The 26,559-nt window shown below is 33.5% G+C and overlaps 2 protein-coding genes and 2 pseudogenes across 6 annotated transcripts in view; 2 read left to right on the plus strand and 2 right to left on the minus strand.

Annotated features, from left to right (window-relative positions):
* The first annotated feature begins 3,178 nt into the window (after nucleotides 1–3,178).
* Nucleotides 3,179–9,835, plus strand: LOC107031124 (ETO1-like protein 1). The gene is made up of 5 exons (XM_015232358.2): nucleotides 3,179–4,153; nucleotides 4,259–5,971; nucleotides 7,855–8,146; nucleotides 8,597–8,906; nucleotides 9,364–9,835. Exons 1-5 carry the CDS (start codon nucleotides 4,029–4,031, stop codon nucleotides 9,582–9,584), a joined length of 2,661 nt encoding a protein of 886 aa, XP_015087844.1. The 5' UTR covers nucleotides 3,179–4,028; the 3' UTR covers nucleotides 9,585–9,835.
* A 2,562-nt stretch (nucleotides 9,836–12,397) lies between these two features.
* LOC114074079 lies at nucleotides 12,398–12,882 on the plus strand (annotated as a pseudogene).
* Nucleotides 12,883–14,393: 1,511 nt separating this feature from the next.
* LOC107030396 lies at nucleotides 14,394–14,863 on the minus strand (annotated as a pseudogene).
* Nucleotides 14,864–16,081: 1,218 nt separating this feature from the next.
* The window catches only part of LOC107031575, a 34,586-nt gene continuing 24,108 nt past the window's right edge, over nucleotides 16,082–26,559 (minus strand). For all 5 annotated transcript variants that reach the window (XM_015232993.2, XM_027919706.1, XM_027919705.1 and 2 more), the window contains 8 exons: nucleotides 24,361–24,448; nucleotides 21,063–21,137; nucleotides 19,817–19,900; nucleotides 19,363–19,506; nucleotides 18,255–18,336; nucleotides 16,918–17,000; nucleotides 16,727–16,781; nucleotides 16,082–16,626 (listed from right to left, as the gene is read on the minus strand). In XM_015232993.2, the coding sequence (XP_015088479.1) occupies nucleotides 16,570–16,626; nucleotides 16,727–16,781; nucleotides 16,918–17,000; nucleotides 18,255–18,336; nucleotides 19,363–19,506; nucleotides 19,817–19,900; nucleotides 21,063–21,137; nucleotides 24,361–24,448 (668 nt within the window). In that variant the 3' untranslated portion in view covers nucleotides 16,082–16,569. The remainder of the gene's footprint in view (nucleotides 16,627–16,726; nucleotides 16,782–16,917; nucleotides 17,001–18,254; nucleotides 18,337–19,362; nucleotides 19,507–19,816; nucleotides 19,901–21,062; nucleotides 21,138–24,360; nucleotides 24,449–26,559) is intronic.

The following is a 26,559-nucleotide window of genomic DNA, read 5'->3' on the forward strand; positions in this document are numbered from 1 at the left end:
AATTTGTGCTTGCACGAACTCTTTGTATATCATAGTGAAATATATAATACAATGATGAAAAAAGAATGGTTTCTCTCTCTATATATATTGGTGATAATAATTAATTAGAATATACCAATAAAAATTATGACAGAATAATAAGCATATAAATTTTAAACGTCAGGCGAAAAAATAAAAGGCAAATAGCTAGGAATATATTTTCCTTAGGTTAGTACATTTACTTAGGCCATATGCTTTTGGGAGTTCTTTTTCCATCTAATCTGAATTTTATTCCAATGGAAAATATAGCAAATTATTAGTATTTTAATCATTTTAGTTATTACGTATAATATTGATTGAGATAAATATAAGTTTTGAAACTATGATTATACATTGTTGTTGTCTAGTAAAAAACACTTATTTTGAGGATTTCTTTTTTTGAGAAATTAAGATATTTGAATCAATAAAATTGATTTTAAATAGAAGCAAAAACATTTTTTTGTTGTTGTCGGAAAAAAACAAAAGAAAAATGCTTCTTAAATAAAATAGAAATAGAAGCAGGAATTTATTTTTTGCATGACCAAAATATAATTATTATATATAAATATTTCCTAATATATTCCTTATATTTATTTAGTTTCGTGGTAAACTTTTTGTATGTGATTTATTTGTGGAATGAGTTATAATTTATTTTATTTGATATATTTAATCTTATTTAAATCATGTTGATACCATCAATTCTTTTTTTGAATATATGTACATTTTAAAATAATTTTTCTTAATTAAATATTTAAATATTAAAAGTACATTTGATACTCATCATTTTTCATAATTGACTCTCAATAACACTTTTTAAAAAAAGATTAGCCGACACAATCTACTTATCAAAAACACTTTCAAAAAACTTATTGTTTTAAAAAAAAATATTTTTCTAAAAAACTATTTTAAAAATATAATTAAAAATAAACAAATTTAAATAGTAATACCAAACAGACTCAGTAAGCAAACTGCACATACCACAAGTTGTATTTTATCCATCTTTCAAAATTGTTTATACTATCAATTTGAAAACGATATATATGTATTGTTATGTACTTATGTTAAACAGAAAAAAGGGAAAAAAGAGAAGATGTTAGTATTTATATTTAAATTAAATTAAAAATATATGATTAAATTATTAAGAGATAATTTCATAAATATCTTTTTGATAATGATAATTTTGGCTTTAAAAATTAATTTTCTACTTCCATTCTTCGAATTTTTTTTATTTTTCCCAAATAGCAAAATTGTTCAAAAACTTTTTAAAAAAAACAAATAAAATCTACATAATTCCGCCTTTGATATATTGCTTTTTTTTTTTAACATCCCTCTCCTATATATACAGATATTTTGTCCCATTTTTTATACATCCCCCTCTTAGATATATTCCTTCTTTATCTATAAAGTTTAACGATATATTCAGAATCTATAAATTTTAAGTAATTCTTATAATTTAAAGATGATAAAAAAAATAATATAATTAATTCTTTAACATAATTTAGATAAATTATATATTTTGAAATTGAAAGACAGCCATGTAATAAAACAGGCATAATTATTTTTGAAATTCAAGTTGATAGTGAAGTATTATCCTTGAAATGTTAGAATCTTTTTTAGATTTCTTTGTGGGCTCCTTATGGTGGAAGGAATGCGACCTTATAATTTTCAAATTAATCTTAAATATTTTCCTATGTTGGCATATCTAATTACATTAAATTTTAAGTATACAATCACTTTCATTCTTGTGACCTCTTTTTGACCACGATTTGAAATTAAAAGTTTTAAAATTTTATTTTAATAGATATTTCGAAGTTTAAAATTGTGTTTTTTTTCACAATTTTTTTTTTTAGAATTTGTGAAAACAAAATGCATATTTTCTTGTTTGTTTTTTTTTCAAATAAATGATCATAATTCTAAGTTAATTTAAATTTTAAACACACAATTTTACAAAGATTCTACTGATTCAAGGAATCAAAATACTAATAACTAGTTAATTTGCTAGTAATATTAATTTAGATATTCAAATTATGATTTGTTCTAGTTAAATATCTGAACATGTGATTAAATACTCCCATTAGACACTTCTAATTTAAAATTTTACATGTATTTTTCTTTAAGTTAATTATTTAAAATGTATGATTTCATTTAATTACATGCATTAGCTTTACTAATATGTAAAAACCTTATGTTTGACCCCATTAAAGCTATTGCTTATAATTAAAAAAAAGGTTCTATATTTTTAAATAGACTGAACTCATAAACAGATTTTAAACTTGTTCGTTTTTTCCCTTGAGGTACTTTAACTATGTCATTTTTCTATTGAATCATTGAGCCACCCATAATTTATTCTTTTTAAACACTGTTGACTGATTTTGATCGGCTTTTCTATTGTAAATGTCTTTAATTGTGTTCGTAGTTCAATGATTTTGATTGCAGGAATGAAGACAAACTATGTGTTAGTCTCATTTGTTTTCTAATGTGTTTAAATGACTTGAATAAAACACAATTATTCTCGAACATTTTCACTATCAACTGGACTAATATGTTATGGAACAACATATGTATCCTCTATCAATACCCTTACAAAATTTGGTTCCACGTCGACTAATGATGTTTTAAAAAAAATAAATTATGGGTGGTTCAATGATTCAATAGGAAAATAGCATAGTTAAGATATCTGAAGGAAAAAATCCAACAAGTTTAGGAATCTGTTTATGTATTTGACCTTTTAAATAGTTAACTCATTTAAATTCAAAAACTCAATAATTTTTCTTTTCAATATCTAAAGTAAAAACTATTTTAAAAAAAACACTTTATCATATGCTTAGAAATTTAATCAAAATAAGTCGTAGTTAAAAAATATAAATAAAATTTAATAATAAATATAAAGAATTGTGTATGTATTAAGCATATTCTTTAAAATTAAAAGTTCATTTGACAAAATATAATCTTAGATATGAAATTAGTAAAATTTATCTAAATATTATCAATATATCATTTTAAAAAAAAATTTGAACTTCATATTACATGGTCAACGGCCACATTCAAATGAAAGTTGAAAAATGACCTTTTAATAAATTACAAAACGTACAAGTACCATATTAAAGACCAAAATGGCAATTTAATTCATTTTTTTTTTTTACAGTATAGTTTATATTTGCATTCCCAATAAGCTCTGTAGCTGTTACCCAACGGACTACAAATTACTAAAACTGAAAAAAAAAAGGGAAAGTAGATTGCCAAAAAGGAAAACAACACTTTCCCTTTTACCAAACGGCACAAAAGAAAAGTGAAAGACTGAATTTTTCTTCAGAAAATCTCACGCCTTAGCAGTCTTTATCTCAGTTTTGTGTAATTGAAGCTCAAAACAGTAAGTGGGGTTGTCTTGATTTTTTTTTTTATTTGGGAGTTATTATTTCTGCTGATCTGTTTATATTTCAAGAACAAGGTAAGTGTTTTTGGGTATTTGATATCTGGGGAGATTTGGTTGATTTAATGTGGTTTTGGGTGTGTTGTGTTTGTTGATCTTACGTAATCTTTTTGGGTCTTTAGTCTTTTTTGGTTCCTTTTTGGGTTATGTATATTGCTGAATCTGACTTTTTTTAGGGGGAAAAAGGTCAATGGAGTTTAAGGTTTTATCTGTTTATCATTCTTGATCTTAAAAAAGAATTTTTTTTTTATGATTCTGGTTGAGAAAAGATTAAGATTTTGTGGGTTTTGATGTGGCTATTCTAGGTTAGTCTGTAAATTAGTTCTTTCCAGATAGGGGATTTTGTGTTATCAGTTTTGAACTGTGATTTTGATCTTAACAAAATCAGGTCCTTACCCGGACCTCGTAATAGGGGGAGCTTTAGTGCTTATTTTTTGATCTCAACAAGTTCAGAGTCTTGTGATTCTGAGTGTGAGAGAGCTGTTGTATTATTTTGGTTTGCTGTTTAAGTTTTGGATTGTTGGGTAGAACCCTTGTGGCTACTGTGGAGATCTGGGACTTGCTTAATCTGTTATGTCCCATGAGAACTTTTTTCCCTTCAGAGTCTTGTAAAGAAACACATCTGAAATCAATTAATCCTCAGTCATGGCTCCAAGTTGAAAGAGGGAAGCTTGCCAAAATTTCATCTGAATCTGCTTCTTCTATGTAAGTAAGCTGATGTTTTGCAATATTTCTTTTCTGCTAACCCCACATATGATTATTCTATTCGTTTTGTTGATACTTGGAAACAACTTTTCTTGGTGCTTGTAGAGATTCTTTGATCAAGGTCCCAGAACCACCAATTCTTCCATTCTTTAAACCTGTTGATTATGTTCAAGTTTTAGCAAAAATCCATGAAGAGCTTGAATCATGTTCCCCACAAGAGAGGTCGAATCTCTATTTGCTGCAGTTTCAGGTCTTTAAGGGCCTCGGAGAAGTTAAATTAATGAGGAGAAGCCTTCGCTCAGCTTGGTCGAAAGCAAGTACAGTTTATGAAAAACTTGTATTTGGGGCGTGGTTGAAATACGAGAAGCAAGATGAAGAGCTCATTTCTGACTTGCTTTCTAGTTGTGGCAAGTGCGCAAAGGAGTTTGGAGCAATAGACATAGCATCTGAAATGCCTGCCCATAAGAAATTAAGTTCTCATGGAGTCATCACCACAAATGAGGATTCTTGTCCAAGAACTGTTTCTTTTAGAATTGCGGATGAGAAAATAGCATGTGACAGGCAGAAAATTGCCAGCCTTTCAGCTCCATTTCATACCATGCTCAATGGTTGTTTCACAGAATCGTTTTGTGAGGAAATAGATTTGTCTGAAAACAATATTTCACCCCTGGCAATGAGGGTGATCAATGAATTCAGCTCAACCGGTTTATTGAATGAAGTGTCCCCTGATCTGCTGTTGGAAATATTGGTATTTGCCAATAAGTTTTGTTGTGAAAGCCTCAAGGATGCTTGTGACCGAAAGCTCGCGTCTTTAATTTCATGTCGACAAGATGCTCTAGAACTCCTTGAATGTGCCCTTGAAGAGAACTCCCCTGTCCTTGCTGCGTCATGTTTGCAAGTATTTTTACGTGAACTCCCAGATTCTCTGAATGACAGTCAAGTAGTTGAACTGTTAAGCAATACTACCAGGCAACAAAGGTCAATTATGATAGGTCCTGCCTCATTTTCACTCTATTGTTTGTTAAGTGAAGTTTCGATGAACCTTGATCCTAGATCAGATGAATCTGTTCGTTTTTTGAGAACACTGGTAGACTCAGCTGAAACCAGCCAACAGAAAATGGTCGCATATCATCGTTTAGGATGCGTTAAATTTCTTAGGGAAGAGCTTGATGAAGCTGAGCAACTGTTTGAGGCTGCTTTTAATTTGGGTCACACTTATTCAGTTATTGGTTTGGCTAGATTAGGTCAAATAAGGGGTCATAAACGCTGGGCATATGAGAAGCTCGGTTCTGTTATTTCTTCCTCAATTCCTCTTGGATGGATGTACCAAGAGAGCTCGCTATATTGTGAAGGAGAAAAGAGGTGGGATGACCTTGAAAAAGCAACTGAGCTTGATCCTACACTGACATACCCCTATATGTTTCGAGCTGCATCCTTGATGAGGAAGCAAAATGCTCAAGCTGCTCTTTCAGAAATAAACAGAATCCTTGGATTCAAACTGGCATTGGAGTGCTTGGAACTCCGCTTTTGTTTTTACCTTGCTCTAGAGGATTACCAATTAGCAATATGTGATATACAGGCAATCCTCACACTTTGCCCAGATTATCGCGTGTTTGAAGGACGAGTTGCAGCATCGCAACTCCGTACTCTTCTACGCGAGCATGTAGAGAATTGGACAGAAGCTGATTGTTGGCTGCAGTTGTATGATAGATGGTCATCAGTTGATGATATTGGATCTCTTTCAGTAATATACCAGATGCTCGAGTCTGATGCAGCAAAAGGTGTTCTTTACTTCAGACAGTCCCTGCTTCTCCTCCGGTAATTCCACTTTATGCTTATTTGACTTGTAAAGTGCTTCACATTTTCCAGAAAGATGATTGGTCATAATGGCTGTTCACCAGTATCTTTTCAGATTGTGAAACATGTTCTTTACTTCTTGTTGTGAAACTCATATTTTCGACCCTTGAGATGGTTTTCTGATATACTCGTTTTCAAACCTACAATTTCTTGGATCCATATGTACTCTGATAAGACAACAAAATATTTTTCCTGTATGGTATTGGACCTCCGGGCTGCGTTGATGCTATATCTCATTTCATCTCCAAAAAGTGCAGCTTGTCTCTGCTTTGTTTGTGTCTTGTCTGTTTCTTCCTAGAAGGCCGCAAAGTGTACAGTGGTGGGTACAAGAAATAATGTATCCTGCTGTTGTAATTTTTGTCTTGATGACAGATAAATCCATTTGGGTCACCCCTAGTGCTTCCTTTGAAACTCGGGAAAAATGGGCTCACTCCTCTATGCTTCTCCACTTAAATACTAGGCTTAGTTTGCATGATATTGGTTTCATACCCAGCTGTTGTTGTAATTTAAATATATAAATGATTCCCTACGCCCCATAAGGAATTGTACTACTTCTATTTATAGTGTCAACTAATGATTTTTTTTAAAAATATTTTTCACACTTTTAACATAAAAAACTATAAATTAGAGTATTAAATTTAGTTACAGAACATTTAAATAAACAGAAAGAATCCGATAGCTGGGAGTATGACTTGCTTAGTGCATGGCTGCTTGTTGTGATTGGTTGGACACTCTCTTTGTCTGAGGTCTTGGCGTGGTTTCAAATTCACACCAAAAATAGATGCGTTGACCTTTGTACTCGAAACCCCATCGTTCTGGGATGGAGAAAGTCTACTTCTTTTTTGGTTTCCTTTCTAGGTTCTTCTATTTAGTATTTGGAATTTGTTTTTCTTTTGGCCTGAAGTGGAGGAGAGAGGGCAGGGATTGTCGCTCTTTAAGCATCACAAAACTTTATTTGAATGAGACCCTGCTGTGCAGCTATGTCTGAAATGAAGTTAAGTCTTGTTTGACTAGGTGCAGGTTGGAACATATGTGAAACTATAGAGTAACTTTTTTGATAAAGCAAAATTATGGAGTATTTTAAAGAAGAACTATCAACAAACTGGAGTACAAGGTGAAATTTAAGAAGTTCGATAGTTTTTATAAATAGAAGTGATCTCATGTAATTTCGAAGTAAAAAGGGTATGCGAGAGATGAGGGTGAAAATACCCTTTAATTCCATTTTCTCTCCTAACAATTTTGGGAAAGATGATTTAGTCCTGTGGATAATTGCCGTGTTCACTGGCTACTTCCATAGTAAGTAACAGAGTAATAGATCCAATTTATCCTGAGTGTTTCCAGGGGTAAATATACTATGCTCATACCTGACAATTATTAATGTCTAGCAACTACTGTAGATACTCTTGATAATATCAGAACTTCTAGATTACTGAAATCAGTAGCTTCAACTCCTTACAAAATTTAGTTGGCCTCTATAAGGTTTATTTGGAAACTCCAGTATATTTCGAATACTGTGGCATTCATTCATTTGCTTTAACCTTATGTTCCTAAGATTATGCTCATGCCATCATGCTGTCAAGCTATAGAACTTAAGGGAGTTCCCTAGTCTTTTTAAGATGACTTATGTTCAGATGATTTGAAGGTATTGCCTAATAGTTATTACCTTGTGATAAAGCTTTTCTTCACCTCTGCGATGTTTTGGACTTCCTCCCCGTCTTGCTCTAAGTGAAGATTGGCTCTACTTTGTTCTCTTCTTAGACGAGTATTTATATGCCAATATTCCACGCTCTATAAGCAGAAATAGTGAATTGAATGACAATTCACACGCTTTCGTGCTTTTTCAGATTGAATTGTCCAGATGCAGCCATGAGGAGTTTACAGTTGGCTCGCCAGCATTCATCTAGTGAACATGAACGTCTGGTTTATGAGGGATGGATCTTATATGATACTGGCCACTGTGAAGAAGGTCTACAGAAAGCAGAAGAGTCCATTAGCATCAAGAGATCTTTTGAAGCATTCTTCCTGAAAGCGTATGCTTTAGCTGACTCTAGCCTTGATGCATCTTGTTCATCAACTGTCATATCACTTCTTGAGGATGCCTTGCGATGCCCTTCAGATAGGCTTCGCAAAGGTCAGGTATGTCACTCTTTATCCAGAATCTCCACACCATTCAAAAATGAATTTCTATGTAGCCATGCTAAATTTGTAGATTGAATGTAGCAACTAAACTGTATACATACGGTGCTAACAAGGAATAGTGGTGCTTGATTTTCCTTTTTGATAAGGTAAAGTTTATCACAAAGGTACCTAGATGGTTGAAATTATGGCAAAAAAATATATATTTGGTAATACAGCAGCAACAAGTCACGGTTGAAAGTTCACTATACCATGCACTCAAATATTTCTCACATGCTTAGCTTAGCTAGCATAATTGTTACCGCAGTACGGGAAAATTTAGACAGTATCATGGAAAGAGGACAAAAATGTCTCCCTTCTAACAGTGGGTCTTATGTTTTCTAATTTCATGTTAAGTTGCTACTACAAAAAAAAGTGCAAATCTGTGACACATTGATTGAACTTTGGTAGGCCCTGAACAATCTTGGCAGTGTGTATGTCGACTGCGGTAAATTGGATGCTGCAGCTGATTGCTACATTAATGCCCTTAAAATCCGGCATACCCGGGCTCACCAAGGTCTTGCTCGTGTACATTTCTTGAGAAATGATAAGGTGGCTGCTTATGATGAAATGACCAAACTGATTGAGAAGGCCAAGAATAATGCATCTGCCTACGAGAAGAGATCAGAATACTGTGACCGTGACCGCACAAAGGCTGACCTAGAGATGGTCACTCGTCTAGATCCTCTTAGAGTTTACCCTTACAGATATCGAGCTGCAGGTAATAGTTCTTTCTTTTTCCATCCATTCTTCAGTTTTTAGTTTTATTCGTCTTGATCTGGAGATGAAAAATTCATGAACATTCTACATTCATTCACGTATTATCAAGTTAGATTTGCATATATATACTAAGATCTGTATACAGCTTCTATTAATAATAAATACAGTATCAAATTACACATTGGAACTCAAATTCCTTGTATGGTTTTAATTTTGTTGATAACATAACAAATAGTAAATCAAGATGGCGCCTTTTATGAGATAATTTAACCTTCCCCTCTCTATCTTTCCGCAGTTAGTAAGCACAGTATCTCCGGCAATTGCAATAGCTTAGCTTCTTTGACAACATGTTATAGTAGCTGTTTTAGGATCTTTTGCACTATGAGTGTAGTCTTTAACTGATTACAGTAGGTTATCTGCATAGAATCTTTTGATTAACGATTGTTAATTGGTGATAGTTCTGATGGACAACCACAAGGACAAGGAAGCCATTGAAGAACTTTCGAGGGCCATTGCATTTAAAGCCGATCTTCATCTTTTACACCTGCGAGCTGCTTTTCATGAGCATATAGGTGATGTTATGGGTGCATTGCGAGATTGTCGAGCTGCTCTCTCTGTTGACCCAAAACATCAAGAAATGTTGGAACTTCATAGTCGTGTGAACAGTCAAGAACCTTAAAAGAAATGACTAATGAGCAACAAGACAATGTATGCAAGGACAATAGGAGGGGGAAACTTGTGTGTCTTATTTGGGGACACAAAAGTGTAAAATTAATTGAGAAAGACTTTTCTCCCTTTTTCCTTTTTTCTACCTCCGTTGGATGCCACAAGCATCTCCTTGTTTATCTTAGTTCCAAAATTTTGTAATATGCTCCAAAATTCTTTGTTAATATTATTTATATTAATGAAAATCTTTATTCTCTCTCTCTAGAATTATTTATTAACTAGTTTCTAGGTACGTGTGTTGCACGTGTGTCTTGTGTTAATTAATAGTATTGAGTAACTAAATTTTGAAAGAGAAGTATAATTGTTTGTAGTTACATACAATCAATTAATTGGTATATATATGTGATATTTTCTTATATATATATATATATATATGTGTGTGTATATATATATATATATGATATTTTCTTATATAGTTTTAAGATATTTTATACTTAATACAACATATCTTTTTTTTTTTTTTAAATATTTCCACAACAAATAGTTTTTATGTGACATAAGTAATGTTGATTACGTTTGCAAGTGTTTTCAACATCTTAAAGTTTGTATCCTGTGTAAGAAATTGTAACCTCGTTTTTGTAGACACATGCATATCAAAAAGTTGTTGCCGAATAAAAGTCGTATTTCATGTTGTACAAATATTGATCAACATATGTTTCCTTAAGGTGGATAATATATTATTGTCAATGTCATGTCATGGGATACACTTCTAAAAATAGTGCTTATTTGCGATAGAGATAGTTAATAATTGTAGCATTAGAAAATTTAATCGATATATAAAAATTCAATTGCATGTACAACTTTCCTTGTTTGATTCGAGATTATGAATTCCTTCATATGTAAATTTGACTGAAAAATATTAATTAACTTATTAAGATATAAATCATATTACGGAATATAACATAATCGAGCTATGCTCACAAATAAGAAACCTGATAAAAATGATTGAAATATTTAAATACCTTATTTAAAAAAATTGGTTGTACATTTTCAAAAAAACATCCATTCAAATAAATAATAATTTGTATGAATCTAAAGTCTATGCCATTTATCCTACTAAAAAATATTAATACATATCACTATTTTCCTACAGATTACATCATATTTTTGTGAAAAGAAAATCATACTTAGGGGAAATAACTTGTGTGTCTACTTTTTAAAAAATAATTACCATATTTGTCAGTATTATTTTTTTAACGATAAATGTTAATTTAATTGAATATTCAACTTCATATTTTTTCTCTCGCCCCAAAATTTTTCCACGCCCGCGATTCACGCCCATGCAATTCTCTCTCGCGATTGCAATTTTTTTTCCGGCGACTTCAATTTTCTCTCGCCAGTGCAATTTAAAGGTTAGTGTTGAGTAAATTCTGTTCGTTTAGGGTGCCGGACTTCAATTTTCTCTCGCCATTGCAATTTAAAGGTTAGTGTTGAGTAAGCTCTGTTCGTTTAGGGTGCCAGACTTCAATTCTCTCTCGCCATTGCAATTTAAAGGTTAGTGTTGAGTAAGCTCTGTTCGTTTAGGGTGCCGGACTTCAATTTTCTCTCGCTATTGCAATTTAAAGGTTAGTGTTGAGTAAGCTATGTTAGTTTAGGGTACTTGCACTGCAATCTGCGCTTTTTGTTGGTCTCCTTTGCACTTAACTGATCCTTTAATGTGAGCTTGCAATTGTGGTCTTAAAAGTTTAATTTCTTCTTTTTGTGTGGAAGCCTTTTTGTTTGTTGATTTATGTTGAGATTTCGTTTGATTCAAGTTCCTGTGAGTGTCTGGTATTCGGTTCTCTTCTCTAATAAGTATGATCTCTTGTTAGCATCTGTGTAACACACCTTTAATTCAGGTTTAATTCACTTGTTAGCATTTGTGTAATACAACTTCAATTCAGTTTTAGTTCACTTGTTAGCATTTGTGTAATACAACTTTAATTCAGGTTTAATTCACTTGTTAGCATCTGTGTAATACAACCTTAATTCAGGTTTAATTCACTTGTTAGCATTTGTGTAATACTTCAATTCAGTTTTAGTTCACTTCTTAGCATCCGTGTAATACAACATTAATTCAGGTTTAATTCACTTGTTAGCATCTGCGTAATATAACTTTTATTCAGGTTTAATTCACTTGTTAGCATCTATGTAATACAACTTCAATTCAGTGTTAGTTCACTTGTTAGCATCTGTGTAATACAACTTTAATTCAGGTTTAATTCACTTGTTAGCATTTGTGTAATACAACTTCAATTCAGTTTTAGTTCACTTGTTAGCATCCGTGTAATACAGCTTTAATTCACTTATTAGCATCTGTGTAGTACAATTTTAATTCAGGTTTAATTCACTTGTTAGCATCTGCGTAATACAACTTCAATTCAGTTTTAGTTCACTTGTTAGCATCTGTGTAGTACAACTTTAATTCAGGTTTAATTCACTTGTTCTGTGTAATACAACTTTAATTCAGGTTTAATTCACTTGTTAGCATTTGTGTAATACAACTTTAATTAATGTGTAATTCACTTGTTAGCATCTGTGTAATTCAACTTCAATTTAGGTTTAGTTCACTTGTTAGCATCTGTGTAATACAACTTTAATTCAGGTTTAAAACAATTTTAGAACACATTTATTCCTTTTTTATACAATTTTTAAACCAAGTAAAAACGTATTCGCTCATAAGTCAGATCCTCTCTCGCTCTTTTCTTTTTCTTTCTCCTTCTCCTCGTCTGTTCAAAAAAATAGGGTTTTTATTCTTTTTTTTTTCATTTTTCTGCACAAATTTTAATGGAAGAAGGTAATGGAAAATCTCGTAGAAGAAGTCCGCGTCTAGTGAGGGATATTGATACTTCAAATCCGAAAGTTTATAGAAGAAGTCGAAAGAAGCGTCAAGTTTCGTCTTCAACTTCTATGGATGATGTTCCAAGTTTTAGTTTGGAAATCTCACAAATATCGGGGGGAGCAGAACAATGAGGAGAAGAACAATGAGGAACAGAACAAGAAGCAAAAGAAAGGTAAAAAACGAGTTAAAGAGGTTAAAACAATGCAGAAATCGAAAAATATGTGTTACTTTGGCATCTACGTTGAAGAAACTCGTTGACAGTGATGATGATTTTGAGGATTTACCTCCTCAATTTCAGTCAAAAAGTTTGAAAAATAAAGATGGATTGGAGAAGAAAAAGCCGGTGAATGATGGAAAAACACGAAACCATTTACCCAAAAGTGTCATTCTACCAGAGAGTAGATATCCGGTATGTGCTAGTAGTTCTTAGTTATTTGTTGTTTAGCAATGGTTGTATGTTGATTGCTGCTTGTTTTTTAGATGTAGTATGTAAAATTCATCTTTAATTCAACTTTAGTATGACACATGAAGTGAATAGAGCAGGTAGGATTCTGAGTGCTGACCTTAACTAGATTGGGATTTGAGTGTCCTAGTGTATTGAATATAGGAAGAATATCAGGCTCATAGTTGGTTAACTACTAAAGTTCCTCAATGGTGCACCATGAGGTTATAGTTGATTGGGTGACCTTTATATCAGCACAAATTCAACAACATAGTGTATCTGTAAATTTGAAATAACTATAAGATGTTTACCAGATCTTATGTCCTCCCCAACTTGAAATTTCTACTTTCTGACATTGTAGTTTGTAGCATATCCCCCATCTCAAACCTCCTCAAAACCAAAAAAAAGGAAAGAAACAAATCAAGTTATGAAAAGTATCTCTGGAGATCTGTCCAATTTCACGTTATAGAACTATTGTCATGTTAGTTTGTTATTGTCTTACTAGTGTTGTTTTACTTATCATTCCTTCTCAATATGATTCTAAATTAATAATTAGATTTGACCATTAACCTGTTTATTTTAGTTCTTCGTTCTGGTGGCGAATTGATTTGTCTTATAACTGCATTTCTGTAATCTTTCTGATCAACTTTGTGAATAGCTCTTAGAGAGGAGAGTTGACTTGTGAATGTATGATGTGTTGGTGTTGCAATTCATTTAGGATAACAATTCAAGATCAAACATGCTCCCTCTCACTGCCTTAGTATCCCCCTTAGCATGTTTGATCTTGAGTTTGTTATCCTAAATGAATTGCAACACCAACACATCATACATTCACAAGCAAACTCTCCTCTCTAAGAGCTATTCACAAAGTTGATCAGAAAGATTACAGAAATGCAGAAAGAAAAATTAAAATAAACAGGTTCATGGTCAAATTTAATTATTAATTTAGAATCATATTGAGAAGGAATAATAAGTAAAACAACACATAACAAACTAACATGACAATAGTTCTGTAACGTGAAATTGGACAGATCTCCAGAGATACTTTTCATAACTTGATTTGTTTCTTTCCTTTTTTGGTTTTGAGGAGGTTTGAGATGGTGGATATGCTACAAAATACAATGTCAGAAAGTAGAAATTTCAAGTTGGGGAGGACATAAGATCTGGTAAGCATCTTATTGTTATTTTGAATTTACAGATACACTATGTTGTTGAATTTGTGCTGATATAAAGGTCACCCAATCAACTATAATCTCATGGTGCACCATTGAGGAACTTTAGTAGTTAACCAATTATGAGCCTGATATTCTACCTATATTCAATACACTAGGACACTCAAATCCTAATCTAGTTAAGGTCAGCACTCAGAATCCTACCTGCTCTATTCACTTCTTATGTCATACTAAAGTTGAATTAAAGTAGAATTAAGATGAATTTCACATACTACATCTAAAAAACAAGCAGCAATCAACATACAACCATTGCTAAACAACAAATAACTAAGAACTACTAGCACATACCGGATATCTACTCTCTGGTAGAATGACACTTTTGGGTAAACGGTTTCGTATTTTTCCATCATTCACCGGATTTTTCTTCTCCAATCCATCTTTGTTTTTCAAACTTTTTGACTGAAATTGAGGAGGTAAATCCTCAAAATCATCATCACTATCAACGAGTTTCTTCAACATAGATGCCAAAGTAACACATATTTTTTTTATTTCTTCATTGTTTTAACCTCTTTAACTCGTTTTTTACCTTTCTTTTGCTTCTTGTTCTGTTCCTCATTGTTCTTCTCCCCCGATATTTGTGAGATTCCCAAACTAAAACTTGGAACTTCATCCATAGAAGTAGAAGACGAAACTTGACGCTTCTTTCGACTTCTTCTACAAACTTTCGGATTCGAAGTATCAATATCCCTCACTAGACGCGGATTTCTTCTAAGAGATTTTCCATTACCTTCTTCCATTAAAATTTGTGCAGAAAATGGAGAAAAAAGAACAAAAACCCTAATTTTTTGAACAGACGAGGAGAAGGAGAAAGAAAAAGAAAAGAGCGAAAGAGGATCTGAGTTATGAGCGAATACGTTTTCACTTGGTTTAAAAATTGTATAAAAAAGGAATAAATGTGTTCTAAAATTGTTTTAAGTTAATATAGCTAAAAGTTAGACAAAAATGGTAATAAATAAAAAGTATACTTAAAATTGATAATAATAAAATAAAAGGTCTTTAGTTATGTAATTTTTCCTCATACTTATTACTTGCATGATGATGTGAATGAGAAGTGAAGAATTCAAAATCGTAAGATAAAAACCTGAAACATGAGAAAAATAAATAAGAATTAATAATTAGCAAAAAGAAATCAAGAAAAAGATACATATTAAAGAAAAACAAATATAAAAAATATGAACAAATACAGAGGACAAAAAATAAAGAAATGATAATAGACTAAGATATATATATATATATTTAATGAAGTTAGCTATTCATATTCCTAACTAAAGAGATTCCATGCATCTGTTGTAACATTCAATTTAATTTAATTAAATATATGTCTAGGAACTGAAAAATATCTTGATGCTTAGAAAATTGATTTTGATGCTTAGAAAACTGAAAATGATTAATAGTCATGTTGGAGGAAGTATAACTCATAACTAATGATTAAAAAATTAATTTTTCTGTTGAATTAATAGTTAATAATTAATTAATATAAATACTTTACAATATTTTAATCTAGTATAGAATAAAAAGGTAATTCAACTTTGTACTTTGGTGCTTCCCACTTTTAATATGATATGATGATTAGTGTATCTACCATTGCTTTTGATAGAATTTCTCAGCTTGTGCACTTTTGGAATGAGCAAAATATGCTGAGAGCGTAACTTAGGAATTTATTTGATGTTGGTGTCAAGAAGCACCAACAAATTTTTGTAAATATTATGTAGTCAATATTCGAGGTCCATATAAATGTTGGAGTTCACTCTTGTTGTTTATAATGCATGATGTACATAGATTTGCCCAGTTCTTGATGTTTAGTTTGCCACAGAGAAAACAATGTGTACTACGAGATTGATAAGGTGAGGTCTAGCTCAATAGCTAACCCCATTGGGCTATGAGAAAATATTCGGTTAAGAGGAGTCTCAACCTTCAACCACACCATTTCATGGTTCTGATTGTACTTAATAGGATTACCAAATATGCTTATAAGCTTCCAAAGATTGAAAGTTTCCATAGCTCCATATAGTGTTTATGACCTTTTGTGTTAGCTATTACAGGTTAAACTAAACTATGTTATTATGAACTATATACCATCCATGTACATAACTTAAATCCTAAAAGACATGACATGCTTATCCGCCCAAACAATCAACATTGAAATATTGGTTCAAAAATTTCATGCTGCAAGGTAAAGAAACAAAGAAATATCCCTATTCTTCCAGCTCTTCATTCTTTGCTGCCCATTTCTCTGTTCCTTCAGCTTACACACCAGGCAAATGGCAATAAGTTCAATGAAATAACCATAAGCTTCACTTGTGAAGCCATTGGGACATTTCAAGAGAGAGAGGTGGGCAATGGGCCACAAGGCATCCGAATCACAGAACCTCGGGTAAAGGTATGCAGGTTGTGTCGTCTTTAAGCTGTTCATACAGGAGCAGGTATCCCACCTGGTATTTTATCACCTTTGCGAGAAGTATGGGTGTTTTAGAGCCTCATCTACACTTGGTCGATCTTCCTGGAATGAAGATGTAGTTGTAGAATTCAGAATCAAATACTAATTTTAGAACACAAACACAAATGTAGGTATTAGCATCGACTGTTTCAAGGCAGCTTACAGGATTCCATTGTAATAATTCACGTACTAGCCGCAGTGCCCATATGTTCGGGAACCTGCAGCAATCAAAAATTATTTTCAGAGAGCTAGCAATTTGAAACTTTGTTGTGTCTCATAGAATGTCCTTCTGAAAAAAGGAAAGAGGGCCTCAGGATTCCGGTAGGGATGTGCAGTACAGATATGAATACGAACCCTATCTTCAGAGGATCCCTGTTTTTAATTTGATGAGAAAAGAACTCTTCAGAGCATTTCCAAGGAGCTGGTGAAGCTGAGCCCTGAATGAAGAAATAAGAACTTAGAAATCAGAACTAATGAGTCCATAGCTCTAAACCCTGAAACTAATCACCATTCCTATCTATAAAGATTATCTCAGAAATAAAAACAGGTAGTAATAATATTTAGTGCATACGTCAAAAGCAATAAAATTGAATAAGCTCTTGGAAAGATGCGATGTCTGAATAATTCAGTCAAGGAGATGAACTAAGAATCAAATATCACAAAAAAAAAAAAAAAATTGGAAAAAGAATTTTGACAGAACATTTCTGAAAATATTGACTGCCACCAGCTAGGATTTTCTAACTGCAAATGTTGAACAGAAGTCACACTCGGAACAATACACTCTAATCATCAGACAAATATTGTCTCTCACAAAACCATTAGGTTTAGTAATGCGGAAGCATTTTGCAAATTTAATGTGAAACTGAATCAAAAGATTCCACCACCTGATATTCCCTGTTACATGTGAGATTTTTATTCTTTTTCTTGGTTATATAACTTCCAAAACTATTCGTTGTCAGAAATGTCGGAAAAACATTTTTCACAGGTTAGATGTGAAACTGTAATACGTTTTCACCACCTAATGTCTCCTGTTACGTGAGATTTCTGTTCTTGCCTAATATTAACAGGTAAGATACCATCCAGGGAAAAGAATTTCAATTGCAGACATCATTTATATGTCAAAACACAATAAACAAACAAAAAAAAAGAATAGAAGAAAACAAAATTAGTAAAAACTAATGACACTGAACAAATCAAATTTGTATTGGTGTAACTCGAACATCATAGCAAGAGCCTAAGCTGCGGTAATGAGTAATGACATTGATTCTCAATATTTGTGTCCAACAAACTCCACTTTTGCAGCAGGTCCAAATAAGAATAGTAACTTAATCACATTGAAAGTGGGTAAGAACTACTCTCTCCGTTTCAATTTGTTGGTCTGGTTTCGACTTGGACGGAGTTTAAAAAAGAAAGGAAGACACTTCAATCTTGTGGTCTTAAATTAAATATACATAGAATATACCAAAATGCCTTTAATCTTGTGGTCTTAAACAAGTCATGTGGAAAGTTGAATTTAAAGAGTTCCGAAAAAGAAAAGAAACATCTTTCTCTGAATTGACTTTTTTAAAAAAAGTAAGACAAACAAAATTTAAAGGGAGGGAGTACTCATTTTTGTCAAACATAAATCTCTTGTACAAAACCCAGGCAACAGACAGAATGTGCCAATAGGATTTAGAAAGAAGACACCTCACCTGGTTATATTTTGATCTAGTTTGATGAAGTTTTGAGGTAACTCCAGGGCTCAGAATACACATTTCCATGAAAGATCTGAGTCTGTCAAAGAAACATTGCAGCTATATTTAGCAGAATGTCAACCTGACTGGAATTACCAAGTAGAATACATCAAATCCAATATCCACGTAAAAACTGTAGAGTTCCTTTTAAATTGAACTATACCAACAAGAATCCTTTCTTCTCAAATGCGATGATTAACAAGTAGTACAAATTGATCAGAGCAAATATCAACTGAAGTATGTTTAGACAGATACTGATAAAAGAGGGAAAAAATTCGAAATTCAGTTGTAAAGAGACTGTTGATGATTTCGCAAGGAAAAAGTCCTAAATAAACTGTGCACTTGGCATGATGCCAATTTGCTTAAGATTGTTTGAGATATTTAACTTCCTTTTAATTTTCTAATGAATATTTAGTCATTTAAAATTAAATTTGGGATGTAAATTAGTTGTTAATAGCTACCAAAAGGACACTACCTATTTCAATCAAGTCTTTAGCCATATGTGATACCCTATCAAATTACAGGCTGCAAGTCAACAACTAAGAAGGGTAAATTACGATCAGTATTAGAGTGTTAACCGTTGGCATAACAATGTAGTATTAGAAGAATTATCACACATGTTGTGCTTAACACCAATGAAGAGGTGTGTCTTGCGGGCAAATCATCAGGTCTTCAATACATCTCTTTTGTTCTCTCACAGTCCTACTCTCTCCTTTTCTCCATATTTCCTATCATTTAAACACACTTTGCTGCAGAAACTTACGTCATTGCTAAGACATATTTGCATCAACTTTTTATCCTCACAGTTCTGATTTCAACTGTGCAGACAGAGACATCTTGCCTTCACAATTATCCTAAAGGAAAATCTACAATGCCTTTTTGTGCATGATTAACTGAAAACATCACAACTGTCCTTATTTTATGGTACCAATTTTGTAAACCAAATACCAATCACTTTTAATTGGGCAAAAGAATGGACATAAGCACAACATATATGGTTAACACAGGAAATTTTTCTACGAAGTTGAAACGGTATAAAAAAATCATTGATCTAAACTGGACTTACTTGTATGCAAGCTTCTTCAAGCTTTCATTCCAACCCTCCAGGTGCTGGTCCAAGAGAGCCTGTGTTCTAGAACTCACCTGAAACACGTCTGGCGTACCCAAAACCAGTTCTAAGATTACTACACCAACACTCCACATATCATACCTGTTAAACATAGACATAATGAGAAGCTCCACGAGACTAGTGCATGTAGCATATACAAAAGGACACTTATAACAAGGATGATGTTCTTGAGTTTAATGAATGAAGTTACATTCAGTAAATACCAATCAAAATGACAAACAAAAATCTGGTGGCCTTCAGAATGTCATTCTATTCCAAATTACAGATTCTATGCTTAAAAGACACACATGACAAGTGCAGAATTAATGTTATAGAACAGTGGAGTACACTGACATAATAACAGCGCATATAACCAGAACCAAAATTCACAATTAACAAGAAATTGACATACTTCATGGTGGTGGGAGTCGGCCCTTGGTACCAACTTGCATTCAAAAGAGCTTCAGGTGGAGTATATTCATAAGTTTGTTCATCTCTGTTAAAAAAGAAAAGGAAAAAGAACTGAGATAAATAAAAAGAAATATCTAAGAATAAAAAAGGTGGTACAATTCTTCAATACACTACAGAAAAATTGGTTAGGAGAAGCAAAGAGATTTTATGACCTATTAACTATACATTCCCAGCACAAAAAGTAGAGGACAAACATCACATCATTTAGGTTATCAAAAAACTTCCCTAATGAATTCATGTTCAGCCTATACTTCCAGAAATTTTATGACTTCTTAACTATACTTCCAGATATTGTAGGAAGGCCTGCGCTTAGCCCATAAATGGTAATGCTCAGCTGATAATCACAGTGCGTGGAAATGGACAGCTAGAAACCTAAAACTAGCAAGAGTAACAGAAGAACTAGAATAAGTGATACACTCCAGAAACCATACACAACATTATGGAGAAGTGTTTTTCTTTTGGTTGGCGTGTCCCATGATATGTCATCCTTTTAGCTTTTGATATATCATCATCTTTAGATCCAACCATTTAAATTACTATGAGTATGTCCTGGATATGCTCTAAAGTAAGCAGATAACAAGGGTGAGTGGTGGAGCCAGTAATTATTGATAGTGTGTCTGTGTGGTTGTCAGTTAAATATACATGCTTAAGTAACATTCAGCCGGAAAACTGAGAGAGAGAGAGAGAGAGAGAAACATAAAGATGTCACATGCTCCTCATCTTATATGAACATAATAGGCAAGTATATAAAGATGACCACACCATAACTAGTGGTAGCAAATAAGGAACTCAGTAGTATTCTTAACTTAATAGTCAATATTGCACAATGATGGAATGCAAACATGACTGTAAATGACATCTGAATTCTATATCAGGCAAATATGTACAGTCCTTTTGTCTCTTTATCCGAATTTTTAATTATACATAAGGGTGAGGGGAAGGGAGATTTGGTGAGAGTAGCCAACTAACTGGGCTACCATGATTCCCAAATAAGTACATTCTTTGATCCTAATTAGAAGGCATGTTGTACCAAGACACTCTGAAAGGGAGAATCGAAAACAAAAAGAGAAGTAACCACTCATGAACTAGGATTTACAAGTAAATGCACATTACAAGTTCAAAGCACCTTGATATCATTCAGTATAATGCAAAAAGAGCTGAAATGAAAGATTCAAAAAATATAATACCTTGAAGGACCAACAGACCCATACAAGTGCTTCAATGTGAACTCATCTACTGCACTACCGAAGTCAATAATACGCCTGAAAATCAATAAGGTCACTAAGAATAGGTTTATAAGAAAAGAAAGATTCTATAACAATTATTCATCTAATCAAACAGACTATCACTAATAATGTATGCGTCAGTCCAATGAGGAAAAATATTTGATGAGTTACTTCATTTAGAGTTTGTATATTCGTGCTTTCCCTTTACTCGTAGAGACTTAAATATACAACTTCAAACCTTTTCAAGAAAAAAAGTAGAGAAACGTTTTTTCCAATCCAAAAAGTACAAGTTAAAGAGAATCCACCCCCACCCCTACCAGGCCTCATTTTCTTCTCGTCTGAGTTCACTCTTTCATCTCTCTTCCCCAGCTCCCTCACCTCCATCCTCTCCCTTTTTTCTTCTTTATCTTGCCAGACCTCCCATTCTGAGGAAACTGCACAATATGATTAGCTTTCAGTGAAACTAAAAATTCTTGAAACAAGGAATTCCTGAAAGCAGGAAAACTGTAGGGTTACAAGATATTTGTTTTAAATTCCTGCCATCCTAAATTGTATCTATAACATCACCTATCCTTTGTATAAATCTGTTTGCACCAAAAAAATAAAATAAAATACAAAAGGATTCCATTTGATCTTGTGCACTAGTTACTCAAATCCTCAAAACACCTGGAGTTCCTTTTCTTTTCAGATTGTCCACCAAATCCTTGCACGGAAAATTCTCCATATACTCCTGTCTTCTGCCCGAACTCCTACTTCCTCCCAACTATGTAAAATTTCAGTGATCTTTCCAGACATTATTCAAGACATGCCTCCAACACTGATGAAAAGTCCACAAAACTGAACTTTAGTTTTGCAGTGTAGAAATAGATGATTAACTGTCACTGCTTCCTCTCCACAAAGAAAACATCTTCAGCAAAGAGTTATCTTTCTTCTTGCCAAATTATCTTGAGTAAGGACAGCTGCTTTTGCTAATGACAAAACAAAGCAGGCTACCTTCTGTGGGATTTTGGTCTTCCAAATGTGTTTACAAGACCAGTCTACAATCTGAAAGTTTACCCAGCTCATCATTTTATAAGCATTCCTCTCACCTTGAATAAGCCAGAGATGTGTTCCTTCCATCTGAGCAAATCAGTCCATCATGAAGACCACTAAAGGATTCCAATATTTTGCAAAATTCTGTCACCCTCTGTATCTCCCAGTCATTCAGTCATTCAGCATTCTTTTGGAAGTGATAGCACATCCTCCATGATCTATATTTATTTCTACCATGGTCTTATGTTGATGCACCACTAAGTTCACCAAGTTGAATATGTCTTGGGAATATTTGTTGAAGACTATAATTCCCTAGCCAGTTGTGTTTCCAAACAGAGCTCTGTTTTCCATCATTCACTTGATGAATGAGCAGTCCTTCAAAAATGGCCAGTGAGCCCTGATGGATCTCCATAGACTGACCCCCATATGGAGTGATAACCACTTTAATCATCCACTAGTCTTCCTCCCCATATTTTATCTTGATGTCTCTTCCCCACAAAAGTTGGCTTTCTGGGATGAACCTCCTCAGCCATTTCATCTTCAGAGCCTTGTTTTGTAATTTCACATTTCTGATGCTTAGGCCACCTTGCTTTTTACCTATAGTTACTTCTTTCCAGTTGGCCTAGTGAAAGATTCTCTCCTTGTTGCCTTGCCATAAGAAGGACCTTATGATACTACCCAATTCCCAGTCATTTATAACATGGTGATCACAAAATTGCTTGATGGCTGACTGCTTTTACGGAAAAAGGATGGGAATTTCAGCCTAGGAGAGACTTAAATGATTGGGGACTGGGTGAAGCTAGTGCTTTTTTGCAGAAAATGCAGACAGTAATTATTTGAAGAGAACACGGAAGACACTTGGGTTTGGCTGGAAAATCACATGGGAAGAGATATGGCGAATCCTGGCTATTGATGGTTACAAGATCAGTATCTTGATTCCGAGACATTCTGGCCATGGAAATTGTTGTGGAAACTAAGGCCCCAAGCAAAGTTGCATGTTTGGGGTGGGTTGCAGCTTAGCATGCTTGCTTGACCCAGGATAATTTGCAGAAAAGGGGATTCAGTATAGATGCTTCTTGTGTGAATTCGCTGCAGAATCTCTTAATCATCTGCTGATATATTGCAATCAAACCTGGCAGATCTGTTCTGGGTGATGCCACAAAGCTTTGAGGAATTACTGAACTGTTGGCAAGGACAAAATGTAAAGAGAAAACTCAAGAACAATTGGAAATTAATCCCCGTGTATCATCTGGAAAGTATGCAGGAGAGGAAGAAAAGATGTTATGGAGGAACAAAGGAAATGAATAAATTTGTAAAATTTAAATGTTTCCAGAACCTGTTCTGATTTCATGGACCTGTTAGATCACTTAGATGCTGTTTTGTGTAGGTCCTGATCAAATACACAATATTTGTCATCTGTACAGTACCTCCTAGGTACTGATTTCCTTAACTAAATTACTTTACTTTATAAGCAAAACTAAGAAGGTCTTGTTATGCACAATAATCAGCTTTTACTAAGACTTAAAACTTTTTGAAAGGAGGTGTTAGAAGTAAATTGTTCCTTTGCTAGAATGTTAAGGTCAAATTTACTAACAAACCTCATATTTTTGAAGCATCTACGTCCTTTCATACTAATACTCTTGATAGAGATGCGAATGGAACTGACTCACTTAGATCAGTTCCTTTTTGTATGAATGATCCTTATTATGAATAAAATTCTTCCGTTATAAGCAATAAAAAATATGTGTATTGTGTTTAGACCAAAAAATAGTCTTGTATTCAGTGGATCATCAAGTCCTCAATAAATATCTTCTCTTTCTTTGTCTTTTACACAGGAGGAAATATTTAATCACTAAATTAAGAAATTCATAGGAGGAAATAAGACCACATTGTCGTCACAGAGATTAGTTTCATGAAATCCCTGGAAAATAAGAGTTACATTTTCCGTATGGATAACTTCCGACACTTGATGTAGTATCAAGAGATGGAATCCACAGGACTCTAATAAAACAGCTATGATGCAACGAGGTTTACATCAAACACAGGGGCACATTTGAGATCACTCGAGAATCCATTAAACATCAAACAGCATTAAGCAGTTGTCTATAATGTAGAAGACAACTCAACACAAAAGCTGTGGAAATAATAGAAACAGTATTTAGCAGTTATCTATAAAGTAGAAGACACTCAACATAACAGATGTGGAAGTAAAAGATAATTGACGTACATTTTAGTTATATAATTCTCATCTTCATTCGGATATCCTTTCAAGCACCTCCCAGAATCTTGATCCTCGAAGCAAATGACCATGTTCTCTTGCATATAGAATTACAAAGAATACTAATGTAAGAATTCCATTTATATATAAAATGGTCTTGATATATTATACAAAGTTAATATGGAAAGTCTAAATCCTTCAAAACAATGAAAATTTGACAACAGTACTTCACAAGCATAAGGATAGTGGATCCTTTAAATAAACCTTAGAAAGCTCATGAACACAGTTTCATTAAATAAGATAAAAGAAAAAAAGAAACCAGAAACCGTATATTAACAAAAAATCACAGACCTTTATCTAGCATCAAAGAGAAATTAGAAGTTAAGACACGACATGCTGACAAATAAAAAATTATAATCAACAACTCAAGAGAAAACCCATATCAGACATTTTTGAAACTTATTTTCAACTAAATTAGACTGGGTTGGCACATTGAAAACATACCTTTTCTTTTTCTTACAGACACATTTATCGCAGTTGCAATAAAACTGTTTCCGTCTAATTCTTCAACTGGAGTCTTAACAAAAAGATCTCAGATCAAACTCTAGTTCTTCACTTTCAAGGCTCAAAGGTAACTTTCTATTGATTGATACGGATAGCTTAACTATAGGAGTTGAATGATATTGTATTAGTCTTAGAGCTCATTGTATACTACCCATTCTCATGGGTTCTATATTCCTCAAGAAACATACAGAAACTTTTTCTTCTTCCTGAAACTTCCATAGTATCTGAGCCATTGCTACCTTTTTGAGGTGAGTTATCTGCCTCACACACCAGGGTTTCGTTTTTATCTAAGAGGTCGAGTTTTCTTTCTTTAGGCAAAATATAGAGCTATAATCCAGGGTGTTTGTGAAGTCAAGCAAGACCAACAAGGCACGTTGAAATTGGTCGATACTTCATCAAAGAAAAAGTTACGCACGATATCTTGAGTTTGGTCCATGTGTCATTGGCAAAGCAACTAACTTATGTCTTTACCAAAGGCCTCATCAGACGGACTTTTAGTACACTAACTAGCAAGTTGGGCATGTGCACCATCTTTGCACCAACTTGAGGGAGAGTGTTGACTGATACTGGTAGCTTAATAATTATAGGAGTAGAATGATATTGCATTGATTATAACTGATTATGTGATATGGTCTTTCCTTATTTAGTCTTGGGACTCATTGTACAAGTACTCATTCTCATGGGTAACATGGTAGCAGAGCAGGCAAAGGTTCTGGGAATTTCCACGTGCTTGGCCCATGAAAAAGAATCAGGTCCACGCGTGAGGGGGTGTATTGAGAATATATTACCCAAGAGAAGTGTGTCAAGCACATGGAATTTAAGTGCGTCAAGCACGTGGAATTTTTTTTTTGATATGGGTGACGGTGAGATTCAATCCCAGGACCTCTGCCTGCTCCGCCATGTTGAAGTGTGTGACCATCTCATCTAAAAGCTTAAGCTGTTAGAGATAGAACACTTTTATTAGTTAATAACATTCTCAATAGGTTGTATATTCATCAAGAAATATAAAGAAGTTTTTTCTTCTTCTTGAAATCCACACTCTATTTTTAGATGACGGACTGTATCATGGCCAACTTAGCACACCTCGACTAATCCACCGGGTGGCTGATAAAGCCCACAACCTGGACAATCATGCCCAATAGGCTTGGAGAAGATGGGCTCATACTAAGTAAGTAGCTAAGACTAAAATCGTGGAATCTCCAAGTTATTGCTCTTATGTCTCAACCACTCAGCCGTCATCTTTGGAAATACAGGCTCAAATGTTACATAAGAACTACAGAAAAATAAAGATACACAGAGGAAAGAGTATTGTCCTTCAATTGACTTTGGTTGGCATAATTAAGAAATAAGAACATATATTTCTTATATTTCTGGTACTACTTTACTTCACCATCTTTCCTTGTGAGTTACAGAGAGTAATACTCCAAAAGTCTTTTGTTTTGGAGCAACATCCTCCTCCTCCAACTGTAATATATCTTCTAATACCAAGGCAGTTGCTCTCATCGGTTATATTGAACTAATTCAGACAAAAGGCCAGCAGGAAAACAACTTCTTTAGTACATCAGAGTCTATATCAGCTAAATGCATATGCTGTAGTCTCCTTATATAGCCGTGAATCCTCATCGAGCTAACTTTTGGGGTTTA

Source organism: Solanum pennellii, chromosome 9, assembly GCF_001406875.1.
Source record: "Solanum pennellii chromosome 9, SPENNV200".
NCBI lineage: Eukaryota > Viridiplantae > Streptophyta > Magnoliopsida > Solanales > Solanaceae > Solanum > Solanum pennellii.

What these genes read in the sequence shown, in the direction of transcription:
- LOC107031124 (XM_015232358.2), top strand. Translation starts at nt 4,029, where the DNA reads ATGAGAACTTTTTTCCCTTCAGAGTCTTGTAAAGAAACACATCTGAAA. An exon ending in TCTGAATCTGCTTCTTCTAT is followed by an intron (nt 4,154 to 4,258) that starts GTAAGTAAGCTG and finishes TGGTGCTTGTAG; the next exon opens with AGATTCTTTGATCAAGGTCC. An exon ending in TTACAGATATCGAGCTGCAG is followed by an intron (nt 8,907 to 9,363) that starts GTAATAGTTCTT and finishes AATTGGTGATAG; the next exon opens with TTCTGATGGACAACCACAAG.